The sequence below is a fragment of the Aegilops tauschii genome, chromosome 6, assembly GCF_002575655.3.
Source record: "Aegilops tauschii subsp. strangulata cultivar AL8/78 chromosome 6, Aet v6.0, whole genome shotgun sequence".
Lineage (NCBI taxonomy): Eukaryota > Viridiplantae > Streptophyta > Magnoliopsida > Poales > Poaceae > Aegilops > Aegilops tauschii.
The window spans coordinates 41,468,729-41,494,231 of NC_053040.3; the positions used below are offsets into that span (position 1 = coordinate 41,468,729).

Below are 25,503 nucleotides of genomic sequence, written 5' to 3' on the forward strand. Positions count from 1 at the left end.
CTCTTCGTCCGATGACGACGATAAAGAGGAAGAAGAAGAAAACGATTCCCCACCTGAGGTGGGGAGGAAGAAGAGGGCGGCCCCCGCGGATCCTGAGGCAAAAGCGCCTAAGAGGGTTAAAGGCTCCCAAGCGGATAACTCCGTGTGGGATATTGATAGCAGTCCAGAGCGACCTCACCGGACCAAGCCTCGGGCCGCTTCGTAAGTACCAGAATCTGCAAATGTATGGCCTTCCTGGTTTGTAGTATTGACATACTGTAAGCCTTGTTACTGCAGTCCGGCACGCGATGGCTCCCCGCAATCCTCGACTGAGGATTCACTGGACTCGAAGGAGATGGCTAGCATATCTCCGCCACCTGCTCATTTCGTCTCACCCAAGGGTGATGACGAGGTGGTGTCCAAAAAGACTTTTCCAGGGCGGGGGGAGATCCCGGAGATCATCGGGGTGATGCCCCAGGATGACTTTGCGGCCGCCGGACATGCGGGGAAAGAAGTCCCCATGGGGACTGGTGACGGGGCCCGAGTTCCCTTTGGACCTCAGCCGGATACTATTCCGGAGATCTATACGGCTCCAGGGTCCAGCAAGCGGCATTCCCTGCAAGGAGGGAATGTGCCTATTCCACCGGTGACCTCTGTCCAACCAGAGGCGCCGGATAATCTGCTGGAGGCGCTACGAGGCGCCTCTATTGTGGATGAACATCGTGTCCTTATGGACAAGGTGATAGAGAAGGTCATTTCATCAAAAGCGGACTGACCGAAGCCTGCACTAGCCTTCTAACGGGCTTTGAGGTAAGTAATGTGATTGTAGGAAAAATATCACAGTGTAGACAGTAGCCCCTGATGCTCTGTTGGATGTTCGGGAAGAAAAGCCGAACAGAGGATCAAAAATATCGCAGGAGTCTAACATGAGTTGTCTATGTGAATAAGCAGGTATCGCTTCAGGCTGCCACTGCTCATGCTGCGGAGGTCTCCGGACTAAAGAAGAAACTGGAGCGGGCCGAGGAGGAGCTCGGCCTCGTGAAGAAGCAGCTGGAGGATAGCCAGAGTATGCGGTAACCTGTTGGTATATTTTCGAAAAAATGGATAGTCGACCAGACTAAAGTGTCATAAACTTTATTAGGGGCCACGACTGAGGTGGCAACCCTTAAGAAGGCGCTATCCGAGGCCGAGGACAAAGCGGCCAAGGAACGCGCCTCGCGCGAGAAGCACGAGGCCCGGGTTGGTGAGGCGCAGCAACAGCTCCAGGGCACAATAGAGAGATTTGAGTCCCTGGAGCGCAATTGTAAGGCGCAAGACTCCGAATTGGCGAAGGCCCGCCAGAGCACGTAGGATGCACGAGCCAAAGCCCAGAGCGCCCTCCAGGAAATTCAGGCGGCCAAGAAAATTACAGCGGGTAAGTCTGTCACCATGCATAGCAAGTATGTAGAAGAAACGTTCCTTGTACTTATCCTGAATTTGGATTTTCCAAGGGCGTTTATGGATCTGCCGCGCAGTGTCAGATGCGGCCGAGCATTATAGAGCCGAAGAAGGGATGTCTACGGAGAAGCTATTCTGGTCCCAACATCTGGGATCCGAACATCCGGTGCCCTTCAGCGACCAGCTAAAGCAGTTGGTCGAGCTGCACAGGTTGGCAGAGCTAGCCATGAAGGACCTGATAGTCCGGCTGTGGCCTACTGATCCTGTACCTAGCAGCTACTTCGAACTTGTGCAGCGGCTTGTGAGTGCCTGTCCGCGGCTCGAAGCCGTGAAGCGATCGGTCTGTATTGAAGGTGCGCGTATGACATTTGCCCGCGTCAAGACGCATTGGGCGAAGCTGGATGCCAAAAAGCTGATGACCGAGGGACCGCCGGAGGGCAAGGAGCATCGTCGACCCGAGCACTTTTTCGAGGGTGTTCTGGAGGGGTCCCGCCTTGTGGCGGAGCAATGTTCGACGGATGTTATATTCCCACGAGAACATGTATATTACCTTGCCATGTAATATGGAACAAAGATGTTATGTAGTATAATGCTTATGATTTAAATTTTACCTCCTGTGCGGCCGTTTATTAAATCTGAGGGTTGACCAGTCGTCGGTTTCTGCCCCCACGTAGATAGTACGGGGGTGTTCGGGATAAATCTAAACACTCTTTACTCCATATTCTGGTCCTTAAAGGAGGTGTTTAGCGCAACGAACAAGGCAATCAGACTATGCGGCTATTACCGCCCTCACTTAGCCATAGGAGTTTGACAATTAAGAAAGTTGGCGAAGCCCCTGGTGTTTGGAAGGCCGGATTAGGGGCGTTATACACACCTAATCGGAAGAACCGATTCTTCACAAGAAGCGGAAAAAATCTCCAACGATTTGAAACCTCTCGAACAGCTGACCGGCTCTCGCCGCATCATGACAATCAGTTTTTGGTTTTCTCTACTGAGGTGCTCGTCCGGAAGAACCGGGACACAATCACAGTAGTTCTCCTTTTACTATCCTAGCCGATATAGCGGAACGTAAGGTAGTAAACACAGGAGCCGGGCAACCCAACTATTGACCAAAGACATGATTCGGAGCCGATGCATATAAGGCTATAAGTTCGGGGTGCCGAACTATACTGTAAAAGTGTTCGGACTTTTATTGCCGTGATGCGGGGTGTAATGAAGCCCCTGGCGTAGCAGTACGTACCATGGTGTACGTGTGCAATGAGTAATAGATACTGAGGTGAGGAAACGGGGAAAAAAGGGTAATGAGCTGACACCACCATTTATTCACCATTGTGATGTAACTAGTACGTCGAGGCGTACTTTGTACAAGTAATGCGATAAGCGAGTAAGGCTATTTAACATGCCGTGACCAAGGGCGAGCTGCGTGTGGGTATGTAAAACAAGTATGGTAATCGTTTATTAGAGATCACCTGGGGGTTCCCTTGTACGCCAAAGCTCCTTGCCTCCTTGGTGTGTTCTGCAAGCGGGTTGTCCGTATAGACCTTGAAAAGAGGAGGAAACCCATAAAAAGAAAAAGGAAAAGTGGGCGAATCCCAGGGTCGGTCAAGCCGTACTGTGGATCGCGAACGGGTTATGCCTCCGTCAATACCCATGGGGTTTTGAGTGCGTCGTTTATGTACGCGCGGTAGTAATGCCATTGCCTCATCGGGGCTGGGATGGAGGCCGAATTGCTAATTCGGCTCGCGATGGGCCGAGCTGTCCTGCTGCAGTGTTGTCCGAACCCTCTTGACGATGTCCAGGGGCTCAGCAACCGAATTATAATGCTGCTTGAGAAGGCCGCTCTGTACTTCTGCTGCTAGGGCGGCAGTGTGCTCCGTTGTACGAAGGGAGCGTTCCGTGTTTCCATTTACTGTAATGAACGCCACGTGGACCGGGCATCTTGAGCTTGAGATAAGCATAATGTGGTACCGCGTTGAATCTAACGAAAGCGGTTCGTCCGAGCATGGCGTGATAGCCGCTGCGGAATGGGACGATATCGAAGATTAGTTCTTCGCTTCGGAAGTTATCCGGGGAACCGAATACTACCTCCAGCATTATTGAGCCCGTACAACGGGCCTCCACGCCTGGTATGACTCCTTTAAAGGTAGTCTTTGTTGGTTTGATTCGTGAGGGGTTGATGCCCATCTTCCGCACTGTGTCCTGATAGAGCAGGTTGAGGTTGCTACCACCGTCCATTAGGACTCGTGGCAGGTAAAATCCGTCGATGACTGGGTTGAGGACCAGTGCGGCTGAACCGCCATGGCGGATGCTGGTTGGATGATCTCGGCGATCGAAGGTGATCGGGAACGACGACCACGGATTGAATTTTGGGGCGACTGGCTCTACCGCGTAGACGTCCCTAAGTGCGCTTACGTTCCCTTTTGGGGATGTGTGTCGCGTATATCATGTTACTTGAGGGGGAGATTTCTTGTGCCCCCCGTGCTCAGCTGCCGGGACTCCTCGTCATCGTCCTCCTCTGAGATTCCCCTTCCTTGTTTTTGCTGTTTACCTTGCTGGCTTGTTTAAAGACCCGGCAATCTCTGTTAGTATGGTTTGCCGGTTTGTCTGGGGTGTTGGGTAAGGTAGCAATAATTCAAAAATTTCCTACGTGTCACCAAGATCAATCTAGGAGATGCTAGCAACGAGAGAGAGGGAGTGCATCTTCATACCCTTGAAGATCGCTAAGCGGAAGCGTTACAAGAACGCGGTTGATGGAGTCGTACTCGCGGCGATTCAAATCGCGGAAGATCCGATCTAGCGCCGAACGGACGGCGCCTCCACGTTCAACACACGTACAGCCCGGGGATGTCTCCTCCTTCTTGATCCAGCAAGGGGAGAGGAGAAGTTGAGGGAGAACTCCAGCAGCACGACGGCGTGGTGGCGATGGAGCTCGTGGTTCTCCGGCAGAGCTTCGCTAAGCACTATGGAGGAGGAGGAGTTGGAGGACGAGAGGGCTGCGCCAGGCAAGGGGTGCGGCTGCCCTCTCTCTCCCTCACTATATATAGGGGGAAGGGGGGTGGAGGAGGCGCCTTAGGGTTCCCTAGGGGAGGGGCGGCGGCCACAGGGGAAACCCTAGATGGGTTTGGGCGCCCCCACCCCTCTGAAACTTGCCCCCCAAGACGGCAGGGGTGGCTGCCCTAGGGGAGGCGCCCCCACCTCTCCACGTTACATGAGAGGGGTTGGGAGGGGCGCACAGCCCCTTAGTGGGCTGGTGTGCCCCTCCCCTTGGCCCATAAGGCCCCCCAACGCTTGCCGGGGCCTCCGAAACACCTTTCGGTCATGCTGGTCGTCACCCGGTACTCCCAGAACAATTCCGGACTCCAATACCCTTCGTCCAATATATCGATCTTCACCTCCGGACCACTCCAGAGTTCCTCGTCACATCCGAGATCTCATCTGGGACTCCGAACAACCTTCGGTAACCACATACTATTTCCATAAAAACTCTAGCGTCACCGAACCTTAAGTGTGTAGACCCTACGGGTTCAGGAACCATGCAGACATGACCGAGACACCTCTCCGGCCAATAACCAATAGCGGGATCTGGATACCCATATTGGCTCCCACATGTTCCACGATGATCTCATCGGATGAACCACGATGTCGGGGATTCAATCATTCCCGTATACAATTCCCTTTGTCTATCGGTATGTTACTTGCCCGAGATTCGATCGTCGGTATCCCAATACCTCGTTCAATCTCGTTACCGGCAAGTCTCTTTACTCGTTCCGTAACGCATGATCCCGTGGCTAACTCCTTAGTCACATTGAGCTCATTATGATGATGCATTACCGAGTGGGCCCAGAGATACCTCTCCGTCATATGGAGTGACAAATCCCAGTCTTGATTCGTGCCAACCCAACAGACACTTTCGGAGATACCTGTAATACACCTTTATAGCCACCCAGTTACGTTGTGACGTTTGGTACACCCAAAGCATTCCTACGGTATCCGGGAGTTGCACAATCTCATGGTCTAAGGAAATGATACTTGACATTAGAAAAGCTCTTAGCAAACGAACTACACGATCTTGTGCTATGCTTAGGATTGGGTCTTGTCCATCACATCATTCTCCTAATGATGTGATCCTGTTATCAATGACATCCAATGTCCATGGTCAGGAAACCATAACCATCTATTGATCAACGAGCTAGTCAACTAGAGGCTTACTAGGGACATGTTGTGGTCTATGTATTCACACATGTATTACGGTTTCCAGTTAATACAATTATAGCATGAACAATAGACAATTATCATGAACAAGGAAATACAATAATAACCATTTTATTATTGCCTCTAGGGCATATTTCCAACAGTCTCCCACTTGCACTAGAGTCAATAATCTAGTTCACATCACCATGTGATTAACACTCAAAGTTCACATCGCCATGTGACTAATACCCAAGAGTTTACTAGAGTCAATAATCTAGTTCACATCACCATGTGATTAACACTTAGTGAGTTCTAGGGTTTGATCATGTTATGCTTACGAGAGAGGTTTTAGTCAACGGGTCTGCAACATTCAGATCCGTGTGTGCTTTAAAAATCTCTATGTCATCTTGTAGATGCAGCTACCACGCGCTACTTGGAGCTATTCCAAATAACTACTCTACTATACGAATCCAGTTCACTACTCAGAGTCATCCGGATTAGTGTCAAAGTTTGCATCGACGTAACCCCTTACGACGAACTCTTTTACCACCTCCATAATCGAGAAAATTCCTTAGTCCATTAGTTACTAAGGATAAGTTCGACCGCTGTCATGTGATCCATTCCTGGATCACTATTGTACCCCTTGACTAACTCATGGCAAGGCACACTTCAGGTGCGGTACACAGCATAGCATACTGTAGAGCCTACGTCTAAAGCATAGGGGACGACCTTCGTCCTTTCTCTCTCTTCTGCCATGGTCAGGTCTTGAGTCGTACTCAATACTCACACCTTGTAACACATCCAAGAACTCCTTCTTTGCTGATCTATTTTGAACTCCTTCAAAATCTTGTCACGGTATGTATTCATTTCAAAGTACTATTAAGCGTTTTTGATCTATCCTTATAGATCTTGATGCTCAATGTTCAAGTAGCTTAATCCAGGTTTTCCATTGAAAAACACTTTTTAAATAACCCTGTATGCTTTCCAGAAATTCTACATCACTTCTGATCAACAATATGTTAACAACATATACTCATCAAAAATCTATAGTGCTCCCACTCACTTCGTTGGAAATACAAGTTTCTCATAAACTTTGTATAAACCCAAAATCTTTGATCATCTCATCAAAGCGTACATTCCAACTCCGAGATGTTTACTCCAGTCCTTAGAAGGATTGCTGGAGCTTTGCATACTTGTTAGCATCTTTCAGGATTGACAAAACCTTCTGGTTGTATCACATACAACCTTTCCTCAAGAAAATCGTCGAGGAAACAATGTTTTTTTGACATCCTATCTGCAAGATTTCATAAATAATGCAGTAACTGCTAATATAATTCCAACAGACTCTTAGCATCGCTATGAGTGAGAAAATCTCATCGTAGTCAACTCCTTGAACTTGTCGGAAAACATCTTAACGACAAGTCGAGCTTTCTTAATGGTGACACTTACCATCATTGTCCGTCTTCCTTTTAAAATCCATCTGCACCCAACAGCCTTACGACCATAAAGTAGTTCTTCCAAAGTCTATACTTTGTTTTTATACATGGATCCTCTCTCGGATTTTATGGCCTCGAGCCATTCGTCGGAATCTGGGCCCACCATCGTTTCTCCATAGCTCGTAGGTTCATTGTTGTCTAGCAACATGACTTCCAAGACAGGATTACGTACCACTCTGAAGTAGTACACATCATTGTCGTCCTACGAGGTTTGATAGTGACTTGATCCGAAGTTTCATGATCACTATCATAAGCTTCCACTTCAATTGGTGTAGGTGCCACAGGAACAACTTCTTGTGCCCTGCTACACACTAGTTGACATCAAGTCTCCACCATCCTCCCACTCAATTCTTTCGAGAGAAACTTTTCCTCGAGAAAGGACCTGTTTCTAGAAACAATCACTTTTGCTTCCAGATCTGAAATAGGAGGTATACCCAACTGTTTTGGGTATTCTATGAAGATGCATTTATCCGCTTTGGGTTCGAGCTTATCAGCCTGAAACTTTTTCACATAAGCGTCGCAGCCCCAAACTTTTAAGAAACAACAGCTTAGGTTTCTCTAAACCATAGTTCATACGGTGTCGTCTCAACGGAATTGCGTGGTGCCCTATTTAAAGTGAATGCGGTTGTCTCTAATGCCTAACCCATAAACGATAGTGGTAATTCAATAAGACACATCATGGTATGCACCATATCCAATAGGGTGCAGTTATGATGTTCGGACACACCATCACACTATGGTGTTCCAGGCGGTATTAGTTGTGAAACAATTTCCACAATGTCTTAATTGTGTGCCAAACTCGTAACTCAGATATTCATCTCTATGATCATATCATAGACATTTTATCCTCTTGTCACGACGATCTTCAACTTCACTTTGAAATTACTTAAACCTTTCAATAATTCAGACTTGTGTTTCATCAAGTAAATATACTCAGCATCTACTCAAATCATCTGTGAAGTAAGAACATAACGATATCCACTGCGTGCCTTAGCACTCATTGGACTGCACACATCAAAATGTATTACTTCCAACAAGTTTCTCTCTTGTTTTATCTTACTGAAAACGAGGCCTTTCAGTCATCTTGCCCATGTGGTATGATTTGCATGTCTCAAGTGATTCAAAATCAAGCGAGTCCAAACGATCCATCTGTATGGAGTTTCTTCATGCATATCTACCAATAGACATGGTTCGCATGTCTCAATCTTTTCAAAAATGAGTGAGTCCAAAGATCCATCAACATGGAGCTTCTTCATGCGTTTTATACCAATATGACTCAAATGGCAGTGCCACCAGTATGTGGTACTATCATTACTATCTTATATCTTTTGGCATGAACATGTGTATCACTACGATCGAGATTCAATAAACCATTCATTTTAGGTGCAAGACCATTGAAGGTATTATTCAAATAAACAGAGTAACCATTATTCTCCTTAAATGAATAACCGTATTGCGATAAACATAATCTAATCATGTCTATGCTCAACGCAAACACCAAATAACAATCATTTAGGTTTAATACCAATCCCGATGGTAGAGGGAGCGTACGATGTTTGATTACATCAACCTTGAAAACACTTCCAACACATATCATCATCTCACCTTTAGCTAGTCTCCGTTTATTCCGTAGCCTTTTATTTCGAGTTACCAACACTTAGCAACCGAACCGGTATCTAATACCCTGGTGCTACTAGGAGTACTAGTAAAGTACACATTAATATAATGTATATCCAATATACTTTTGTCGACCTTGCCTGCCTTCTCATCTACCAAGTATCTAGGGTAGTTCTGCTTCAGTGACCGTTCCCCTCATTACAGAAGCACTTAGTCTCGGGTTTGGGTTCAACCTTGGGTTTCTTCACTAGAGCAGCAACTGATTTGCCGTTTCATGAAGTATCCCTTCTTTCCCTTGCCCTTCTTGAAACTAGTGGTTTTACTAACCATCAACAATTGATGCTCCTACTTGATTTCTACTTTCGCGGTGTCAAACATCGCGAGTTGCTCAAGGATCATCATGTCTATCCCTGATATGTTATAGTTCATCACGAAGCTCTAATAGCTTGGTGGCAGTGACTATGGAGAACCATCACTATCTCATCTGGAAGATTAACTCCCACTCGATTCAAGCGATTGTAGTACTCAGACAATCTGAGCACATGCTCAATGATTGAGCTTTTCTCCCTTAGTTTGCAGGCTTAAGAAACTTGCCAGAGGTCTCATACCTCTTGACGTGGGCACTAGTCTGAAATCCCAATTTCAGTCTTTGGAACATCTCATATGTTCTGCGACGTTTCAAAAACGTCTTTGGCGCCTCAATTCTAAACCGTTAGCATTACGCACTGAACTATCACGTAGTCATCAAAACGTGTATGTCAGATGTTCGCAACATCCACAGACGACGCTCGAGGTTCAGCACACCGAGCGGTGCATTAAGGAAATAAGCCTTCTGCGCAGCAATGAGGATAATCCTGAGTTTACGGACCCAGTCCGCATAATTTCTACTATCAACTTTCAACTAAATTTTCTCTAGGAACATATCTTAAACAGTAGAACCAAAGCGTAAGCTATGACATAATTTGCAAAGACCTTTTGACTATGTTCATGATAATTAAGTTCATCTGATTATTTAATGAACTCCCACTTAGATAGACATCCCTCTAGTCATCTAAGTGATACATGACCCGAGTCAACTAGGCCGTGTCCGATCATCACGTGAGACGGACTAGTCATCATCGGTGAACATCTTCATGTTGATCGTATCTACTATACGACTCATGTTCGACCTTACGGTCTCTTGTGTTCCGAGGCCATGTCTGTACATGCTAGGCTCGTCAAGTCAACCTAAGTGTTTCACATGTGTAAATCTGGCTTACACCCGTTGTATGCGAACATTAGAATCTATCACACCCGATCATCACGTGATGCTTCGAAACAACGAACCTTCGCAACGGTGCACAGTTAGGGGGAACACATCTCTTGAAATTTTAGTGAGGGATCATCTTATTTATGCTACCGTCGTTCTAAGCAAATAAGATGTAAACATGACAAACATCACATGCAAATCATAAAGTGACATGATATGGCCAATATCATCTTGCGCCTTTGATCTCCATCTTCGAGGCGCGGCATGATCACCTTCGTCACCGGCATGACACCATGATCTCCATCATCGTGTCTTCATGAAGTTGTCTCGCCAACTATTACTTCTACTACTATGGCTAACGGTTAGCAATAAAGTAAAGTAATTACATGGCGTTTTTCATTGACACGCAGGTCATACAATAAATTAAGACAACTCCTATGGCTCCTACCGGTTGTCATACTTATCGACATGCAAGTCGTGATTCCTATTACAAGAACATGATCAGTCTCATACATCACATATATATAAATCATCACATCCTTTTGGCCATATCACATCACATAGCATACCCTGCAAAAACAAGTTAGACGTCCTCTAATTCTTGTTGCCTGTTTTACGTGGCTGCTATGGGTTTCTAGCAAGAACGTTTCTTACCTACGGAAAATCCACAACGGTGATATGCCAATTGCTATTTACCCTTCATAAGAACCCTTTTCATCGAATCCGATCCGACTAAAGTGGGAGAGACAGACACCCGCTAGCCACCGTATGCATCAAGTGCATGTCAGTCGGTGGAACTTGTCTCACGTAAGAGTACGTGTAAGGTCGGTCCGGGCCGCTCCATCCCACAATACCGCCGAATCAAGATAAGACTAGTAACGGTAAGCAAATTGAACAAATCATCGCCCACAACTACTTTGTGTTCTACTCGTGCATAGAATCTACGCATAGACCTAGCTCATGATGCCACTGTTGGGTAACGTAGCAATAATTCAAAAATTTCCTACGTGTCACCAAGATCAATCTAGGAGATGCTAGCAACGAGAGAGAGGGAGTGCATCTTCATACCCTTGAAGATCGCTAAGCGGAAGCGTTACAAGAACGCGGTTGATGGAGTCGTACTCGCGGCGATTCAAATCGCGGAAGATCCGATCTAGCGCCGAACGGACGGCGCCTCCGCGTTCAACACACGTACAACCCGGGGACGTCTCCTCCTTCTTGATCCAGCAAGGGAGAGGAGAAGTTGAGGGAGAACTCCAGCAGCACGACGGCGTGGTGGCGATGGAGCTCGTGGTTCTCCGGCAGAGCTTCGCTAAGCACTACGGAGGAGGAGGAGTTGGAGGAGGAGAGGGCTGCGCCAGGCAAGGGGTGCGGCTGCCCTCTCTCTCCCTCACTATATATAGGGGGAAGGGTGTGGAGGAGGCGCCCTAGGGTTCCCTAGGGGAGGGGCGGCGGCCACAGGGGAAACCCTAGATGGGTTTGGGCGCCCCCACCCCTGGGAAACTTGCCCCCCAAGCCGGGAGGGGTGGCTGCCCTAGGGGAGGCGCCCCCACCTCTCCACATTACGTGAGAGGGGTAGGGAGGGGTGCACAGCCCCTTAGTGGGCTGGTGTGCCCCCCTTGGCCCATAAGGCCCCCCAATGCTTGTCGGGGCCTCCGAAACACCTTTCGGTCACGCTGGTCGTCACCCGGTACTCCGAGAACAATTCCGGACTCCAACACCCTTCGTCCAATATATCGATCTTCACCTCCAGACCACTCCGGAGTTCCTCGCCACGTCCGGGATCTCATCCGGGACTCCGAACAACCTTCAGTAACCACATACTATTTCCCATAACAACTCTAGCGTCACCGAACCTTAAGTGTGTAGACCCTACGGGTTCGGGAACCATGCAGACATGACCGAGACACCTCTCCGGCCAATAACCAATAGCGGGATCTGGTTACCCATATTGGCTCCCACATGTTCCACGATGATCTCACCGGATGAACCATGATGTCGGGGATTCAATCAATCCCGTATACAATTCCCTTTGTCTATTGGTATGTTACTTGCCCGAGATTCGATCATCGGTATCCCAATACCTCGTTCAATCTCGTTACCGGCAAGTCTCTTTACTCGTTCCATAACGCATGATCCCGTGGCTAACTCCTTAGTCACATTGAGCTCATTATGATGATGCATTACCGAGTGGGCCCAGAGATACCTCTCCGTCATACGGAGTGACAAATCCCAGTCTCGATTCATGCAACAGACACTTTCGGAGATACCTGTAATGCACCTTTATAGCCACCCAGTTACGTTGTGACGTTTGGTACACCCAAAGCATTCCTACGGTATCCGGGAGTTGCACAATCTCATGGTATAAGGAAATGATACTTGACATTAGAAAAGCTCTTAGCAAACGAACTACACGATCTTGTGCTATGCTTAGGATTGGGTCTTGTCCATCACACCATTCTCCTAATGATGTGATCCCGTTATCAATGATATCCAATGTCCATGGTCAGGAAACCATAACCATCTATTGATCAACGAGCTAGTCAACTAGAGGCTTACTAGGGACATGTTGTGGTCTATGTATTCACACATGTATTACGGTTTCCAGTTAATACAATTATAGCATGAACAATAGACAATTATCATGAACAAGGAAATACAATAATAACCATTTTATTATTGCCTCTAGGGCATATTTCAACATGGGGTGCCATGTATCTGTCAAGGATGATCAAGTATGCGGTCCAAGCTGGATGGTCTTCCGTTGCTCCTTTTATAGGGCTTCTTTCGCTGGCCGGACTTGGAGCCACTGAACCCGGCGTGAATTGTTGTGTCATCGGTGTTATCGCCATTGCTTCAGCGTTTGTGTCTGTTGCGCCGGAGCTTGCCGGTGCTGTTTTTGGCCTCGGAGGGGCCAGTGTCGCTGGCTGTGTTTGTACTGCGAGCCAGCCAACTATCCTCTCCCGCGCAGAAGCGGGTCATAAGTGCCGTGAGGGCTGCCATGGACCTCGACTTTTCCTGGCCGAGGTGGAGGGCGAGCCATTCGTCCCGGATGCTATACTTAAAGGCCGCAAGGGCTTCGGCATCCGGACAGTCAACGATCTGGTTCTTTTTGGTTAGGAACCTAGTCCAGAATTTTCTGGCTGATTCTCCAGTTTGTTGAACTATGTGGCTTAAGTCATCGGCGTGTCGTGGCCGGACATAAGTTCCTTAGAAGTTATCAAGGAAAGCCTCTTCCAAGTCCTCCCAGCTGCTAATGGAATTCTCAGGCAGGCTATTTAACCAGTGTCGAGCTGGTCCTTTGAGCTTTAATGGGAGGTATTTGATGGCGTGGAGGTCATCTCCTCGAGCCATATGGATATGGAGAATAAAATCCTCGATCCATACTGCAGGATCGGTTGTGCCGTCGTATGACTCATTGTTGACAGGCTTGAACCCCTCGGGGAATTCGTGATCCAGCACCTCATTTGTGAAGCAGAGAGGGTGTGCGGCGCCTCTATAGCGGGCCGCCTCGCGGCGTAGCTCTGACGGAGTCCGTCTGCGGTATTCGGCCAAGGCGTGGTTAGGTTTGTCACGTCCGAATAGGTAGCCGTCGTCGTGCCTCGAGCGCGTCCTCGCGATCCGTAGATCGATCTTGTGTGTCCTGCTCTACTGTCCAGGGTCTGCCGGAGGTCGTACGTGTGACCCCGAACTCTTTCGTTTCTATTTTTACGGGGCGGTGGGGCAGGCGGCTATTCTTCCTGAGTTGCCGCTTTATCCCGACCGCGGGGTGGCCGGTCGGCCGCCCTGTCTCGACCACGTGGTGGTCGTTCCGCATTACGCGAGGGAGATGTGTGCTCTGGTGCCTCCTCATCGAATTGAGGTAGCAGTCTGCGTTTCGGGTAGCTCTTGGCTGGGCGCTTGAGGCCGTATTCTTCAGCTGTCAGGACATCAGTCCATCTGTCGACGAGCAGATCTTGTTCCGCTTGAAGCTGCTGCTGCTACTTCTTTTTCAGGCTCCTTGCAGTGGCTATGAGCTGAAGCTTAAAGCGCTCCTGCTCCAGAGGACCCTCAGGCACGATGAAGTCTTCGTCGCCGAGGCTTGTCTCCTCCTCGGAGGGTGGACGGTAACTTCCGTCCTCCGAGCCATCTTCTATGGCCTGTTCATCGGGGTTGTCTTGCATGTTGTTATGTTCCTCCTGGTCGGATGCAGCTCTGACAGGGTCTTCATTGTTTTCGGCGTCGCCTGGAGTACTATTTTCTCTGTAGCCGGTATTTCCATCCCTTGAGCGACGAGGCTTAGGACGGCGTTTGGGGCGTCGGCGCTTGGACTGCGTCTCAGAGATTTTATTCGCATCTGGCTCTTCTTTGTCGTCGCCAGATCCTTTGGGTGTATCAACCATGTACACGTCGTACGAAGAGGTAGCCGTCCAACGTCCGGTGAATGGCGGGTCTTGGCCTTGCTCCTTATCGGCATCGTCGTCCATACCGTCGATGTCTTCGGAGCCATAGTCAAGCACGTCGGTTAAGTCATCGACGGTGGCTATGAAGTGGGTGGCGGGTGGGGAGCAAAATTCTTCGTCATCCGTCTCTAGCTCGAACCGGACGTAATTCGGCTGTGAGTCCTTTTCCAAGGACAAATTATTTAAAGATTTTAGCACGTCACCCAAAGGCGAGTGCTGGAAAACGTTAGCGGCGCTGAACTCGAAGATCGATAACCGATCTAGCTCGGTGTCCGCGGGCGTACACAGTCCGGAACTTATGGCCGGAGACAAGTCCGAAGTTCCGTTGAAGCGAATATTGCAGGGCGTTGAGTCCGCGTGCGGCTCTAACGCCGCGGACTCTGCGGCCTCGGATGGCACGATCTGCTTTGTCACAGCAGCAGGAACCATCTCCTGGGTGTGATCCGATGACAGATTTAAGTCACGTTCATCGGGGTGAGGGGGAGCGATCGCCGCGGGCTCAAATCCCTTGAAGATCAAGTCTCCATGGATATCCGCGATGTGGTTCAAGCTTCCGAATCTGACCTGGTGGCCAGGGGCGTAGCTGTTGATTTGCTCTAGATGGCCAAACGAGTTGGCCCGTAGTACGAAGCCACCGAACACGAAGGTCTGTCCGGGGAGGAAGATTTCTCCCTGGACAACGTCATTACTGACGATCGAAGGGGCCATCAAGCCCTTTGCCGACGGCACAGTGGAACTCTCAATGAAAGCACCAATGTCGGTGTCAAAACCGGCGGATCTCGGGTAGGGGGTCCCGAACTGTGCGTCTAGGATCGATGGTAACAGGAGACGGGGGACATGATGTTTGCCCAGGTTCGGGCCCTCTCTATGGAGGTAATACCCTACTTCCTGCTTGATTGATCTTGATGAATATGAGTGTTACAAGAGTTGATCTACCACGAGATCGTAATGGCTAAACCCTAGAAGTCGAGCCTATGTGAATATAGTAATGAATATCTCCTATCCGGACTATGCTCTCCGGTTTATATAGACACCGGAGAGATCTAGGGTTACATGGATTCGGTTACATAAGAACGAATCTTCACAGCTGGTCGTCTAGCTTGCCTTCCACGCCAAGGAAAGTCCAATCCGGACACGGGTATAGTCTTCGGCCTTCGTATCTTCACAGCCCATCAGTCCGGCCCAATGAATAACAGGCCAGACGCCCTAGGACCCCTTAGTCTAGGACTCCCTCACCCCGGGTCTATTTTCCATCATATTAATCTCCCGTCAACAAGCTATTTCTGGCGCCGTTTATTTTGTTTTCTTTACTTTTAGTCTTTAACATAAAAATACCAAAAATATTATCTTATCATCTCTATCAGATCTCACTTTTGCAAGTGGCCGTGAAGGGATTGACAACCCCTTTCTCGCGTTGGTTGCAAGGTTCTTATTTGTTTGTGTAGGTACGAGGGACTCGAGCGTGGCCTCCTACTGGATTGATACATTGGTTCTCAAAACTGAGGAAAATACTTACGCTACTTTACTGCATCACCCTTTCCTCTTCAAGGGAAAAGCAACGCAGTGCTCAAGAGGTAGCACGCGACACGTGTGCCTTTGAATCAAAGGTGACCTAGAGTTTGTAATAGAAGTACTCCTCCACTAGAGTAACATTACTAAATGCATAAGAAACTTGGGAACCCTTCCATTGGAGCGCAGAATTCTCATAAGACAAGTAATAAAATGCACGATTGAAAATGACACAACTTCTTGAATTTTACAACTTTACAAGGAATCAACACACTTGGATTTATGTGTAAAGCTCTTTGTGTGTTCTACAAGATGTTTTCTAAGAGTTTTGAAAACATAGAAGATGCATGTAAGACACATAGAAGACCCCTTGAGGCCTAACCTGTTTGCTAGAAATCTTAACGAATCTGGGTGTAGGAATGCAAAACCATAGAAAATTGCATGGTTTTCGTTCAACTTTCCCTGATAAATAAATCCCTCAATTGGTTTGACGTAATTTCTTTAAAATCCAAAGGTCACCTCTACAATGAAAAAAGAAAGGCAAGGCCAAGTAGCAGTATGGTTTAGGGAGAATGCAAAAACATACTCCCTCCGTCCTATAATATAAGAACGTTTTTGACACTTCCATAATATAAGAACATTTTTGACACTAGTGTAGTGTCAAAAAGTTCTTATATTATGGGAGGGAGTAGTAGTAGTAATATGATTTAGGAAGAATGCAAAAGCAAAGATGGAGATGAAAAGTGTGCCACCCTTATGAGAGCCTCAGCCGTTGGCCCGTGAGCGAGCGGTCTAGATGTATATACAAGACCTTATAAAAACAACGATTTCACGGCTGGGCCAGAATTTCCATCAAAGCAAGGGTGCAAACCACAAAATCTTAGGGTTTCTTCCAGAGACATCCACGCCGCGGACTCTTCTCCCCCCACCTTCATCCACACCCCCCACCACCCCGTGAAGAATCCGGCGGCGGACGGCGGGCGGCGAGCGGCAGCGGAGCAGGTCAGCCCGGCCTCCCTGGTTTCCCGTTCTCGCTCTCTTGGCTTGAAAAGGTTGGTGGATTGAGGCATCTCCTTGGTTCGTGTCGCATCGATCTCGGCAGGGTCAGAGCAGAGCAGGGCGGCGGATTCTAGCTTTCCGAGGAGGGAGATGGCAGGCATGGGCGAGATGTCGATGAGGCCGCGGCCGGGCCCGCCGATGCACCGCGGCCCGCCTCCCATGGCGCGCCCCCGCCCCGAACCCATCGACCGCGAGAAGGTCAGCCAGGCCTCCTCCGCAACCCTAACGATTTTACTTTGTTATACTACTGTGCGGTTCAGAAGCACTGTATTTAGGCCTGTTAGGTTTTGCATTTTGAGGAATGCGAGCACTGACTAATCGATTGAATTCTTCTTGTGCAGACCTGCCCTCTCCTGCTCCGGGTTTTCACCAAGGTAAGGCCCAGTGATCTCTTTTCTTCTACTCTTTCTTGTTCCTTTTAGTGCACTTATGGTCGAGAGCGCCTTATGATATCCTTGATTCGCCTGGTTTGTGCAATATTTTATTGGATCTTCTGGTGCATGGGTGGTCGGTAGCGAAGTTTGATTAGGTGTTTAACTGTAGTTTTGGCAAATAACTATCATGACTCAGTAATACAGAGGAGGATCCCAAAACTTATTTGTCAAAATGTTGGTTTTGTTTGAGGCCTTATAGTTTTAGTTCAACATGAAACCTGGCTAATCAGGGGCCAAAAGGCATGTAAACATAGCTAGACCCATTTATCCGTAATAAACTCTAAGGATTGAACATATAAATCACACATTTTGGATGTCTTAGTTATTGAATCTTAACAAAATTTTGTGAAGGCCATCAGCAGCTCAGCACTAGCCTATTTATCATGGCTGACAGACATGCAGTTCGCAAATTCCATTATTTACGAGCATTCTAAGTCACTACATGTCATACATTTTTTCAACCTGACAATTTAAACCCACATATGTTCATTTGCTCAAAGGAGTATCTGTTGGTGTTGGAACTGTGAGCTCAATTTAAGGGGAAGTACTTAGCTGTCAATGTTGGGTTCACCATCTTTGGCTGAAAAAATGGACGTTATGTTTTGGGAAGCTTGTCCAACATTGAGGAGAAGCTTGTCCAACATCGTCTGAGATGGTTTGGGCATATTCAGCGCAGGCCTCCAGAAGCTCCAGTGCATAGCGGACGGCTAAAGCGTGCGGAGAATGTCAAGAGAGGGCGGGGTAGACCGAATTTGACATGGGAGGAGTCCGTTAAGAGAGACCTGAAGGATTGGAGTATCACCAAAGAGCTAGCTATGGACAGGGGTGCGTGGAAGCTTGCTATCCATGTGCCAGAGCCATGAGTTGGTTGCGAGATCTTATGGGTTTCACCTCTAGCCTACCCCAACTTGTTTGGGACTAAAGGCTTTGTTGTTGTTTGTTTTAGGAAGATGGATGCTATTCATGTACTCACTGGATTCTGCATTTTGATTTTCAAGTCAGCTATGGCTATTCTTAATCCTTGCCAGAAAGAATTCTAGTAAGCATGTAGTGCTCAAGAAATCTGAGAATTTTTTGTTGTGGGCGATCTGGAAAATAGACAAGTAGAGATCCTTACACTCTCCAACTTTTATCAGACAAGTAGAGATCCTTACACTATCCAACTTTTATCTTCTGTAACAGTTCTGAACAATGTCTTCTCAGTGCAGACTGCAGATTTGTGAATAAACACACAGTAATACAGAAAACTGATCCTGGTTATTTTTTTCCAGGTTGGTGGCCATCACCTAAATGAAGAGTTTTCTGAGAGAGGGAAGGAGCCAAAAGATGAAGTTCAGATTTACACGTGGAAGGATGCCACACTCCGGGAGCTCACTGATCTTGTAATATTACATATCTTACTTTTGACATTTTTGGGAATTTCATAAAATACCACTGGGGGTGTGTGACAGCTATAATTAGTGCTTGGGCCTCCATGTCATAAAATACCACTGGGTGTGTGACAGTATGGTAATCCCAAGTGCTTGGATGAGAGTCTAATCAGCACAATTTTGATCATGTTTCAGGTCAAAGAGGTTGCTCTTCCAGCAAGGAAAAGAAACGCTAGGTTATCTTTTGCTTTTGTATACCCGGATAAGAATGGTCGTTTTGTTGTCAAACAGGTAAGTTCTTGACTGATTTGTTTCTTCAATACCAATTTACAAATGCCAACCAAATTAATTGTTGCTCTGTATATCACGGTACCCAATGGTGATAAGCTAGCAAATTAGTTGTTTTTTCAATACTACTCGTAATTTACAAATGCAGAGCACCCTGTCCTAAATCCAAAATTCCTGATACCTCATTCACTCCTTTATGGATGACAGGAGATGCTAGTTCTACTTTCAAGAATGAGTTACATCAATAGCAGGATACATTAACTATTAGTTCTGGTTCTCGCTACTGTTTATGAGCTCATAATCTTGTATAATTCCATTTGATATTAAAAGTCTCTAGCGCTGTCTCATTATTCCTGGTTTGGCCTAGTTAGTAGCATGATGAGCTACTACTTGCAGCTTGCGCCGTTAAGCAATTATGTTTCAACTATGCGTTCCTAATAATGGGCAACAACATGACCCTAGGCAATATGACCATTGCAAAGTGTTCCAGACAGTATGGTAATCGCCAGTTCCATACCGAAATTGATGCTTATTACTAGTCCATTGAGCGTTGTGCTTAAACTGCTAGCTACATCCACAAATTTCCATTGTACAACCTATGTTCCCTTGCATTCATAAATCATAACCGTTGAAGTTTCAACCTGCGATAACTCATCTTGTTGGACAATTGTGAAGGTGGGTTCGACCTTTTCTTATGGTCATGGAAGAGGGGATGATGCCAAATCTCTTGGGGATCTTGGCTTCCAGGTATGCATAAGTTCCGCAGTATGTTACTTCATTCTTTTTTTCTTGGTTGGCACATAATGTCATTTATTATGCTACCTTGGTTTGCAGATAGGTGATTACTTGAGCGTGTCGATCATGTGAGCCGTGCCATCTTGCAAAATAGTGTCTGCTGCACACCAAGCAGAATAGTTTTTCTGCTGTGCTATTATCTTGAGCTGTGCGTGCGTGGGATGAAGCTCTCCTTAGTGGTCGCCTGGTAGGGAACTGGAACCAGAACTGTCTGTAATAGTGGCGACATTCGAACTAGTATCTGAGACTTGACACTTGAGACATTTGATGTGATTGATTGCTATGTACCTGTTCTTTGTGGCTGTCACTCTGAACGAGAGTACTCTTTGAACCTAATGTTTCCAGAACATATGTAAACATAAGTGCGGCGCAGCACTTTTGAGACTGAATTTACCAAATAGATGATGGGATATTAAGCTAAATCAAAGTTGTACAATCATTGCCAGTAACACCTGATGCAACTAAACAAGATAACTTGTGATCTGAGATAATGAGCATTGCGATCTAATTTCATAGGATTCTGTAAACTCCTGTTTCTGCCTAGAAAAAAGAACTTATATCTCAGCACTGAAAGTTCGCAGGCATTCTTGCTAATGATCTACTCCCTCCGTTCCTAAATATAAGTCTTTGTAGAGAATCCACTATAGACTACATACGAAACAAAATGAGTGAATCTACACTCTAAAATACATCTACATACATCCGTATGTGGTCCATAATGAAATCTCTACAAAGACTTATATTTAGGAACGGAGGGAGTATAAACTTGTGTTTCGCACTAACAAAAAAAGGCGTGATTTCCTCTTTGAGATCCCTGTTGATGTCAATACCGAACAAGGCTCGGTCATCGCCCTATCTTGCGCAATCGATCTTCAAAGCAAGAACATGAAGACGATGAAATCACTTCCACACACATCCATGCTTAGCACCCTAACTGCACGGGGAGCAACGACAGGGGTACTTCCCGCAAGATAAAAGAAAGCCATGGATGAGGACTCGCACACTGCAAACAACTGTGTACATTATTTCTGGCAATGCCGTTTCTTTCAAAAATAAATAAATTTATTTCTGGCAATGCCTCTGCATTTCGTGCCAAATGTGTCTGACAGCCATTACTGTAAACTCTCCAAGTCACCATAGCTCATATGGACCTTTTGGCAAAGCGATTACGGTGTGGACGCACACTTTGATCTCCGGCGAATCTGCTCTTCGAAGTCTTCAGAGCAGCTTGCCGTCTTGTTTCCAATCACTCCATTTCATCTGGAAGGTGGACATGGCAGCCCTCGAGAAGAACGGTACCAGATCAGACGGCCTTGACAAGCTTATGTTGTCGCAGGCGCAGAGGGTTCTTTCTGTCTCGAAGTCTGCCCATCCAATGACCCAAGCAAACCATTCTAAGGATGGTTAACGAACATATATTGATCTGATTTGCTGTCTGCGTTCTTACAACATCAAACACTCCTCGATGACCCATTTCTTGTCAGGCAGTTGATCAAGCCGAGAGCTTGGAAGTCCAGCTTCAGCATCCTGCTCTGTTCAATCAAGGCCGAGTGTGTACGGATCATCGTAGAGTTTGACTTGGTTCCCGGGAAAATGATAATTCTTAGACCATTTCCCTAATTCTGGCAGCCGCACGCCTCATCTGTTTAGCAACAAAATCAGCTTCTTTCTTTTTCCCATCTTCATCAAGCGCATGACGAAGCGCAACCAAACTGCGAGGTTCAACGGCACCAGAACTGTTTCCGCTCTCAATGAGTTCGTAGAAAAGCCGGAACGCATCTGAAGCTCTACCAGTTGCGCAAAGGCCATCCAGAACCGTACTGGATACCGACACACCCAAATCATGACGCTTCTGCAGGCTAAACAAGGTGAGTTCGGCTGCCTCTGTGAACTTCTTTTCCTCGCAGAGGTCCCCGATTAGTTTTTCCATCTTGATGTAATAGCCTTGGTCATATAGAGATGTGATGATTTTGTAAGCACGGTCGTTTAGGTTGCTTTTGAACAATGCGTCAATCGTATTGGTCGAAAGATCCAAATTCTGGCGGATCTTCCTCTCTAGCATTATCTCGATCAAATCTGCAGCTTCTTTTGCGCAACCTTCCTTTTTCAGAAGTCCCAAGAGAACCGAGTGGAACGTGCTAGTGCTAGGTCGGAGACCACTATTCAGCATCCTGTGTAGGGCCTCCCACGCAACCTTCATCCTTCCTTTCTGTGAAAATCCCTCTACGATGGCAATGTAGCATTCATCATCAGGCACGAGATCCCTCTTCAACATCGAGAGCACCAGCTGGTACCCTTCTTCAAAATCTCCTTCCTTGCAATGCCCTAGAATCAATGTCTTGAATGCAGCGAAGTCGACCTTGCTCCTCCGATCCAACAGTTGCCCAAACAACACCCTTGCCTTCTTTGCCTTCCCATTCTCACACAGGTACACAAAAACTGGGTTGTATGCCGCAATGAGCGGTACACAACCCCCTCGTTTCGTCAGCACCTCCTTCTCCAAAAGCTCATCCACAAGCGCCTCAGCCTTCACGAACTCCCTGTTGTCGCACAATGCCCTGATCACCGTGCTATAGCTCGCAGAGTCACGACTCACGCGGAGCTCCGCCATTTGGCCGAACACCTCCATCGCCTCCTTGACCCGCCCTTCGCCACAATGTGCGGCCATCAGTGTGTTGAATGTGCACGTGTCTGGCTTAAATGAGTCCGTCTCCAGCAACCCCTTCACCAGCTCCATCCTGCCGGCCTCGCAGAACCCCTGGATCATCGTGTTGTAGGTGATCCTGTTTGGCGCCACACCATCTGCAGACATCATGTTGAAGACCGCGAGCGCCTCGTCGGCCAGGCCCCTTACACAGTACGCCTTGATCATGGTCGTGTAAGTGATGACATTGGGAGACACAGAAGCTTTGCAGTCCTTTTCTCCGACGCGCATTTTGTCGAACAGCTTGCGCGCGGCGTGCAGGTCACCGGCACGGCATAGAGCGGAGAGCAGGGAGTTGTAGGAGATGGCGTCGGGGGCGAAGGCGTAGGTCTCCGGCAGGAAGCGGAAGAGCCTGACGAGCGCGGGAGGCGACGGGCGCGGGGAGGCGGTGGAGAGGCCGTGGAGGAGGGTGTTGAGGGTGGCGGCGTCGGGTGTGGCCCGTGGGGAGCGGAGGAAGGCGGCCAGGACGGCGTTGGCCGCGCGGCCGCGGCCGCGGCGGAGGAGGGCGGCGAGGAGGGAGTTGAAGGAGTGCGCGGTGGGGGCGGGGATGCGGCGGAAGAGGTCGGTGGCGGCGCGGACGCGGCCGGCGGCGGCGAGCGCGCGCAGGAGGGCGTTGAGGGCGTGGTTGGGGAGGAGGGTGAGCGGCGAGGGGAGGGAGCTGAGGTACTCGAGCGCCGGGCGCAGGTCGCGGGAGCGGAGGAGGAGGTGCAGCTTCCTCGCCGCCGCCACCGACGCGGGCTCCGGCTGCGCCGGCGGCTTCCCTGCCGTGCCCATTAGAAGTGGTCAGCGTGGCAGCGTTGAAAATGCATGCGACTTCCCACGACTATACTCCCTCCACTCCTTTATATAAAATGTACTCTTTGTTTTCTTAAAAGTCAAATGAGTACAAGTTTGACCGAGTTTAAAAAAAAAATATCAACATACACAATATATGAAATTTATAACAAGTGCTTTGATCCATCTTGGCTTCAACCATCCTTCTGATCCCATCTCGTCTTAGGGGAGGCTGCACTGGTAATGTTCTCACTGCCGAACCAAAACAGGTCATGAGTTTGTGTGGAGAAGCATACTTAAAGGAATTGGGGTATTAAAAGAAGGTTTAATATGGAGAGTTGGCAACGGCAATGACATTAGAATATGGGAGGATCCATGGTTACCACGAGGAGAGACACGGCAGCCGTCATCCCACCAGGGACGGGGTCTTCTCTCTCGTGTATCTGAACTTATCAACCCAATATATGGAACATGGGATCATGACCTGGTAAAGGGGTGCTTTCATCCGGATGACGTCCCAACAATTCTGAGCATACCCATCAGCGACAATGCAAACGATTTCTTGGCTTGGCACTTTGACAGCAAAGGCGTCTTTTCAGTCAAATCAGCATACAAGGTTCATGTGAATATGCTCAAGCGTGAGACAAGCAGACAAATTGGACAGGGGTCTACCTCTGATGACCATATGGTAAAAATGTTTACTGAACTTTGGAAGGTCGCATGTCCACCCAAAGTGCACCACTTTCTGTGGAGATTAGCTCTAAACAGCCACCCAATGTATATGAATATAAGTAGACGGGGAGTTGAGCTTTATACGACATGTGCAGTTTGTGGGCGACTGTTTGAAGATGGTGGCCATCTTTTCCTCAAGTGCAAGTTTGTCAAACAGAGGTGGCGAGCGCTACAACTGGAAGATGTTAGAAGGCACCTAGCTGATTGCAGCTCGGCCAAGGAGGTGGTGCACGCTACCTTGAGGCTGACTGAAGAAAATAAATTGCTTACAGTGGCGCTTTTATGGTGCTGGTGGCAGGAGCGTAACAAGGGCAGGCATGGCGAACGCCAACTCAACACTGAAGAATTTCAATTCACAGTCCGCAGGCATGTCAGTGAGTGGATAGAATTTCTAGCACCAAAGCTTTCTTCCCAGCAAATCCCTCGCAGTTCCTGGAAAGCACCGCCGCAGGACATGGTGAAGATAAACGTGGATGCGGCGTTTTCAGCAGAAACAGGAAAGGGTGGCTTGGGCTTTATATGCAGAGACTACTCAGGAGAAATTCAGTTTGCAGCAGCAGGGGCTGGGCAAGATTACTCTTGCGCTCTGCATGCTGAGACAGAGGCTTTGCGCCAAGCGATGGCCAGAGCCATGTTTGAAACGGACAACTCGACCCTTGTGGAAGCTATAGCCTCCAATGAGTTTGACTATGCACCCTTGGGCAACCTATTCATAGAACTTAAGCTGAAGTTGGCCACTCAGTTCATCCAAGCAAGTGTAGTACATGTTAGCCGTGATTGTAACATGCCAGCCCATGTGTTGGCCGCGTTGGGTACAGGGTTAGCAATCGGTGCCGATCGTCAATGGTTTGATAGCTACCCTAATGATGTAACCCGTGCTGTAACCGGCGATTCCGCCGTGTCTTAATGGAATACGAGTGTTCCATTTCAAAAAAAAAGAGATATTGTTTGCCTGTTGCATTTCTTCCCCATGATTGAATTTCCTTCGCTCCCACTAGAGGTACCAACAAGTAACCACAATAATATCTCTAAATCTTCCTTGTCCAGTGACGGAAACTTCATGGCCAGGTATGTTAAGAAGGAACTCTAGTACCGTTGGACCAGAATGATCAACATGACAATATGACATGCTCTTGTTATGAAATCCTCAACTCCTAGTAAACTCCAGAGATCATTGCTTTAGGACACTCGAAGACAAGATGTTTGATGATATCCGCACTAGCGTTGCACACCGGACAATGTGCCTGCACCTTGATGTGCCTATTAGCTAGGACTGCACGGCAAGGGGTGGCTTCACAAAGCCCCCCAACTAAATATTTTGACCTTTAATGGACATAATAAACTCCATACCGTACTCCATATAAAACTAGGAACGTAAGTACCTACACTAGTAGAAAAAGAGGCTTCTATACACCCTCATTAGTCCC

General features: G+C 47.8%; 2 protein-coding genes across 2 annotated transcripts; one reads left to right on the top strand and one right to left on the bottom strand.

Annotated features, from left to right (window-relative positions):
• Nucleotides 1–16,750: 16,750 nt before the first annotated feature.
• On the top strand, nucleotides 16,751–20,255 carry LOC109765283 (histone deacetylase complex subunit SAP18). The gene is made up of 7 exons (XM_020324077.3): nucleotides 16,751–16,922; nucleotides 17,023–17,177; nucleotides 17,321–17,353; nucleotides 18,685–18,795; nucleotides 18,979–19,074; nucleotides 19,747–19,818; nucleotides 19,906–20,255. Exons 2-7 carry the CDS (start codon nucleotides 17,070–17,072, stop codon nucleotides 19,936–19,938), a joined length of 453 nt encoding a protein of 150 aa, XP_020179666.1. The 5' UTR covers nucleotides 16,751–16,922; nucleotides 17,023–17,069; the 3' UTR covers nucleotides 19,939–20,255.
• A 583-nt stretch (nucleotides 20,256–20,838) lies between these two features.
• On the bottom strand, nucleotides 20,839–23,398 carry LOC109765285 (uncharacterized). The gene has a single exon (XM_020324078.3). The coding sequence runs from the start codon at nucleotides 23,342–23,344 to the stop codon at nucleotides 21,470–21,472; it is 1,875 nt and encodes a 624-aa protein (XP_020179667.3). The 5' UTR covers nucleotides 23,345–23,398; the 3' UTR covers nucleotides 20,839–21,469.
• Nucleotides 23,399–25,503: the final 2,105 nt, after the last annotated feature.

Excerpts from the sequence above, each read along its gene's own strand:
- LOC109765283 (XM_020324077.3), top strand. The coding sequence starts at position 17,070 with ATGGCAGGCATGGGCGAGATGTCGATGAGGCCGCGGCCGGGCCCGCCG. Across the intron at positions 18,796-18,978 it reads TCCGGGAGCTCACTGATCTT|GTCAAAGAGGTTGCTCTTCC; the intron begins GTAATATTACAT and ends ATCATGTTTCAG. Across the intron at positions 19,075-19,746 it reads GTCGTTTTGTTGTCAAACAG|GTGGGTTCGACCTTTTCTTA; the intron begins GTAAGTTCTTGA and ends ACAATTGTGAAG.
- LOC109765285 (XM_020324078.3), bottom strand. The coding sequence starts at position 23,344 with ATGGGCACGGCAGGGAAGCCGCCGGCGCAGCCGGAGCCCGCGTCGGTG.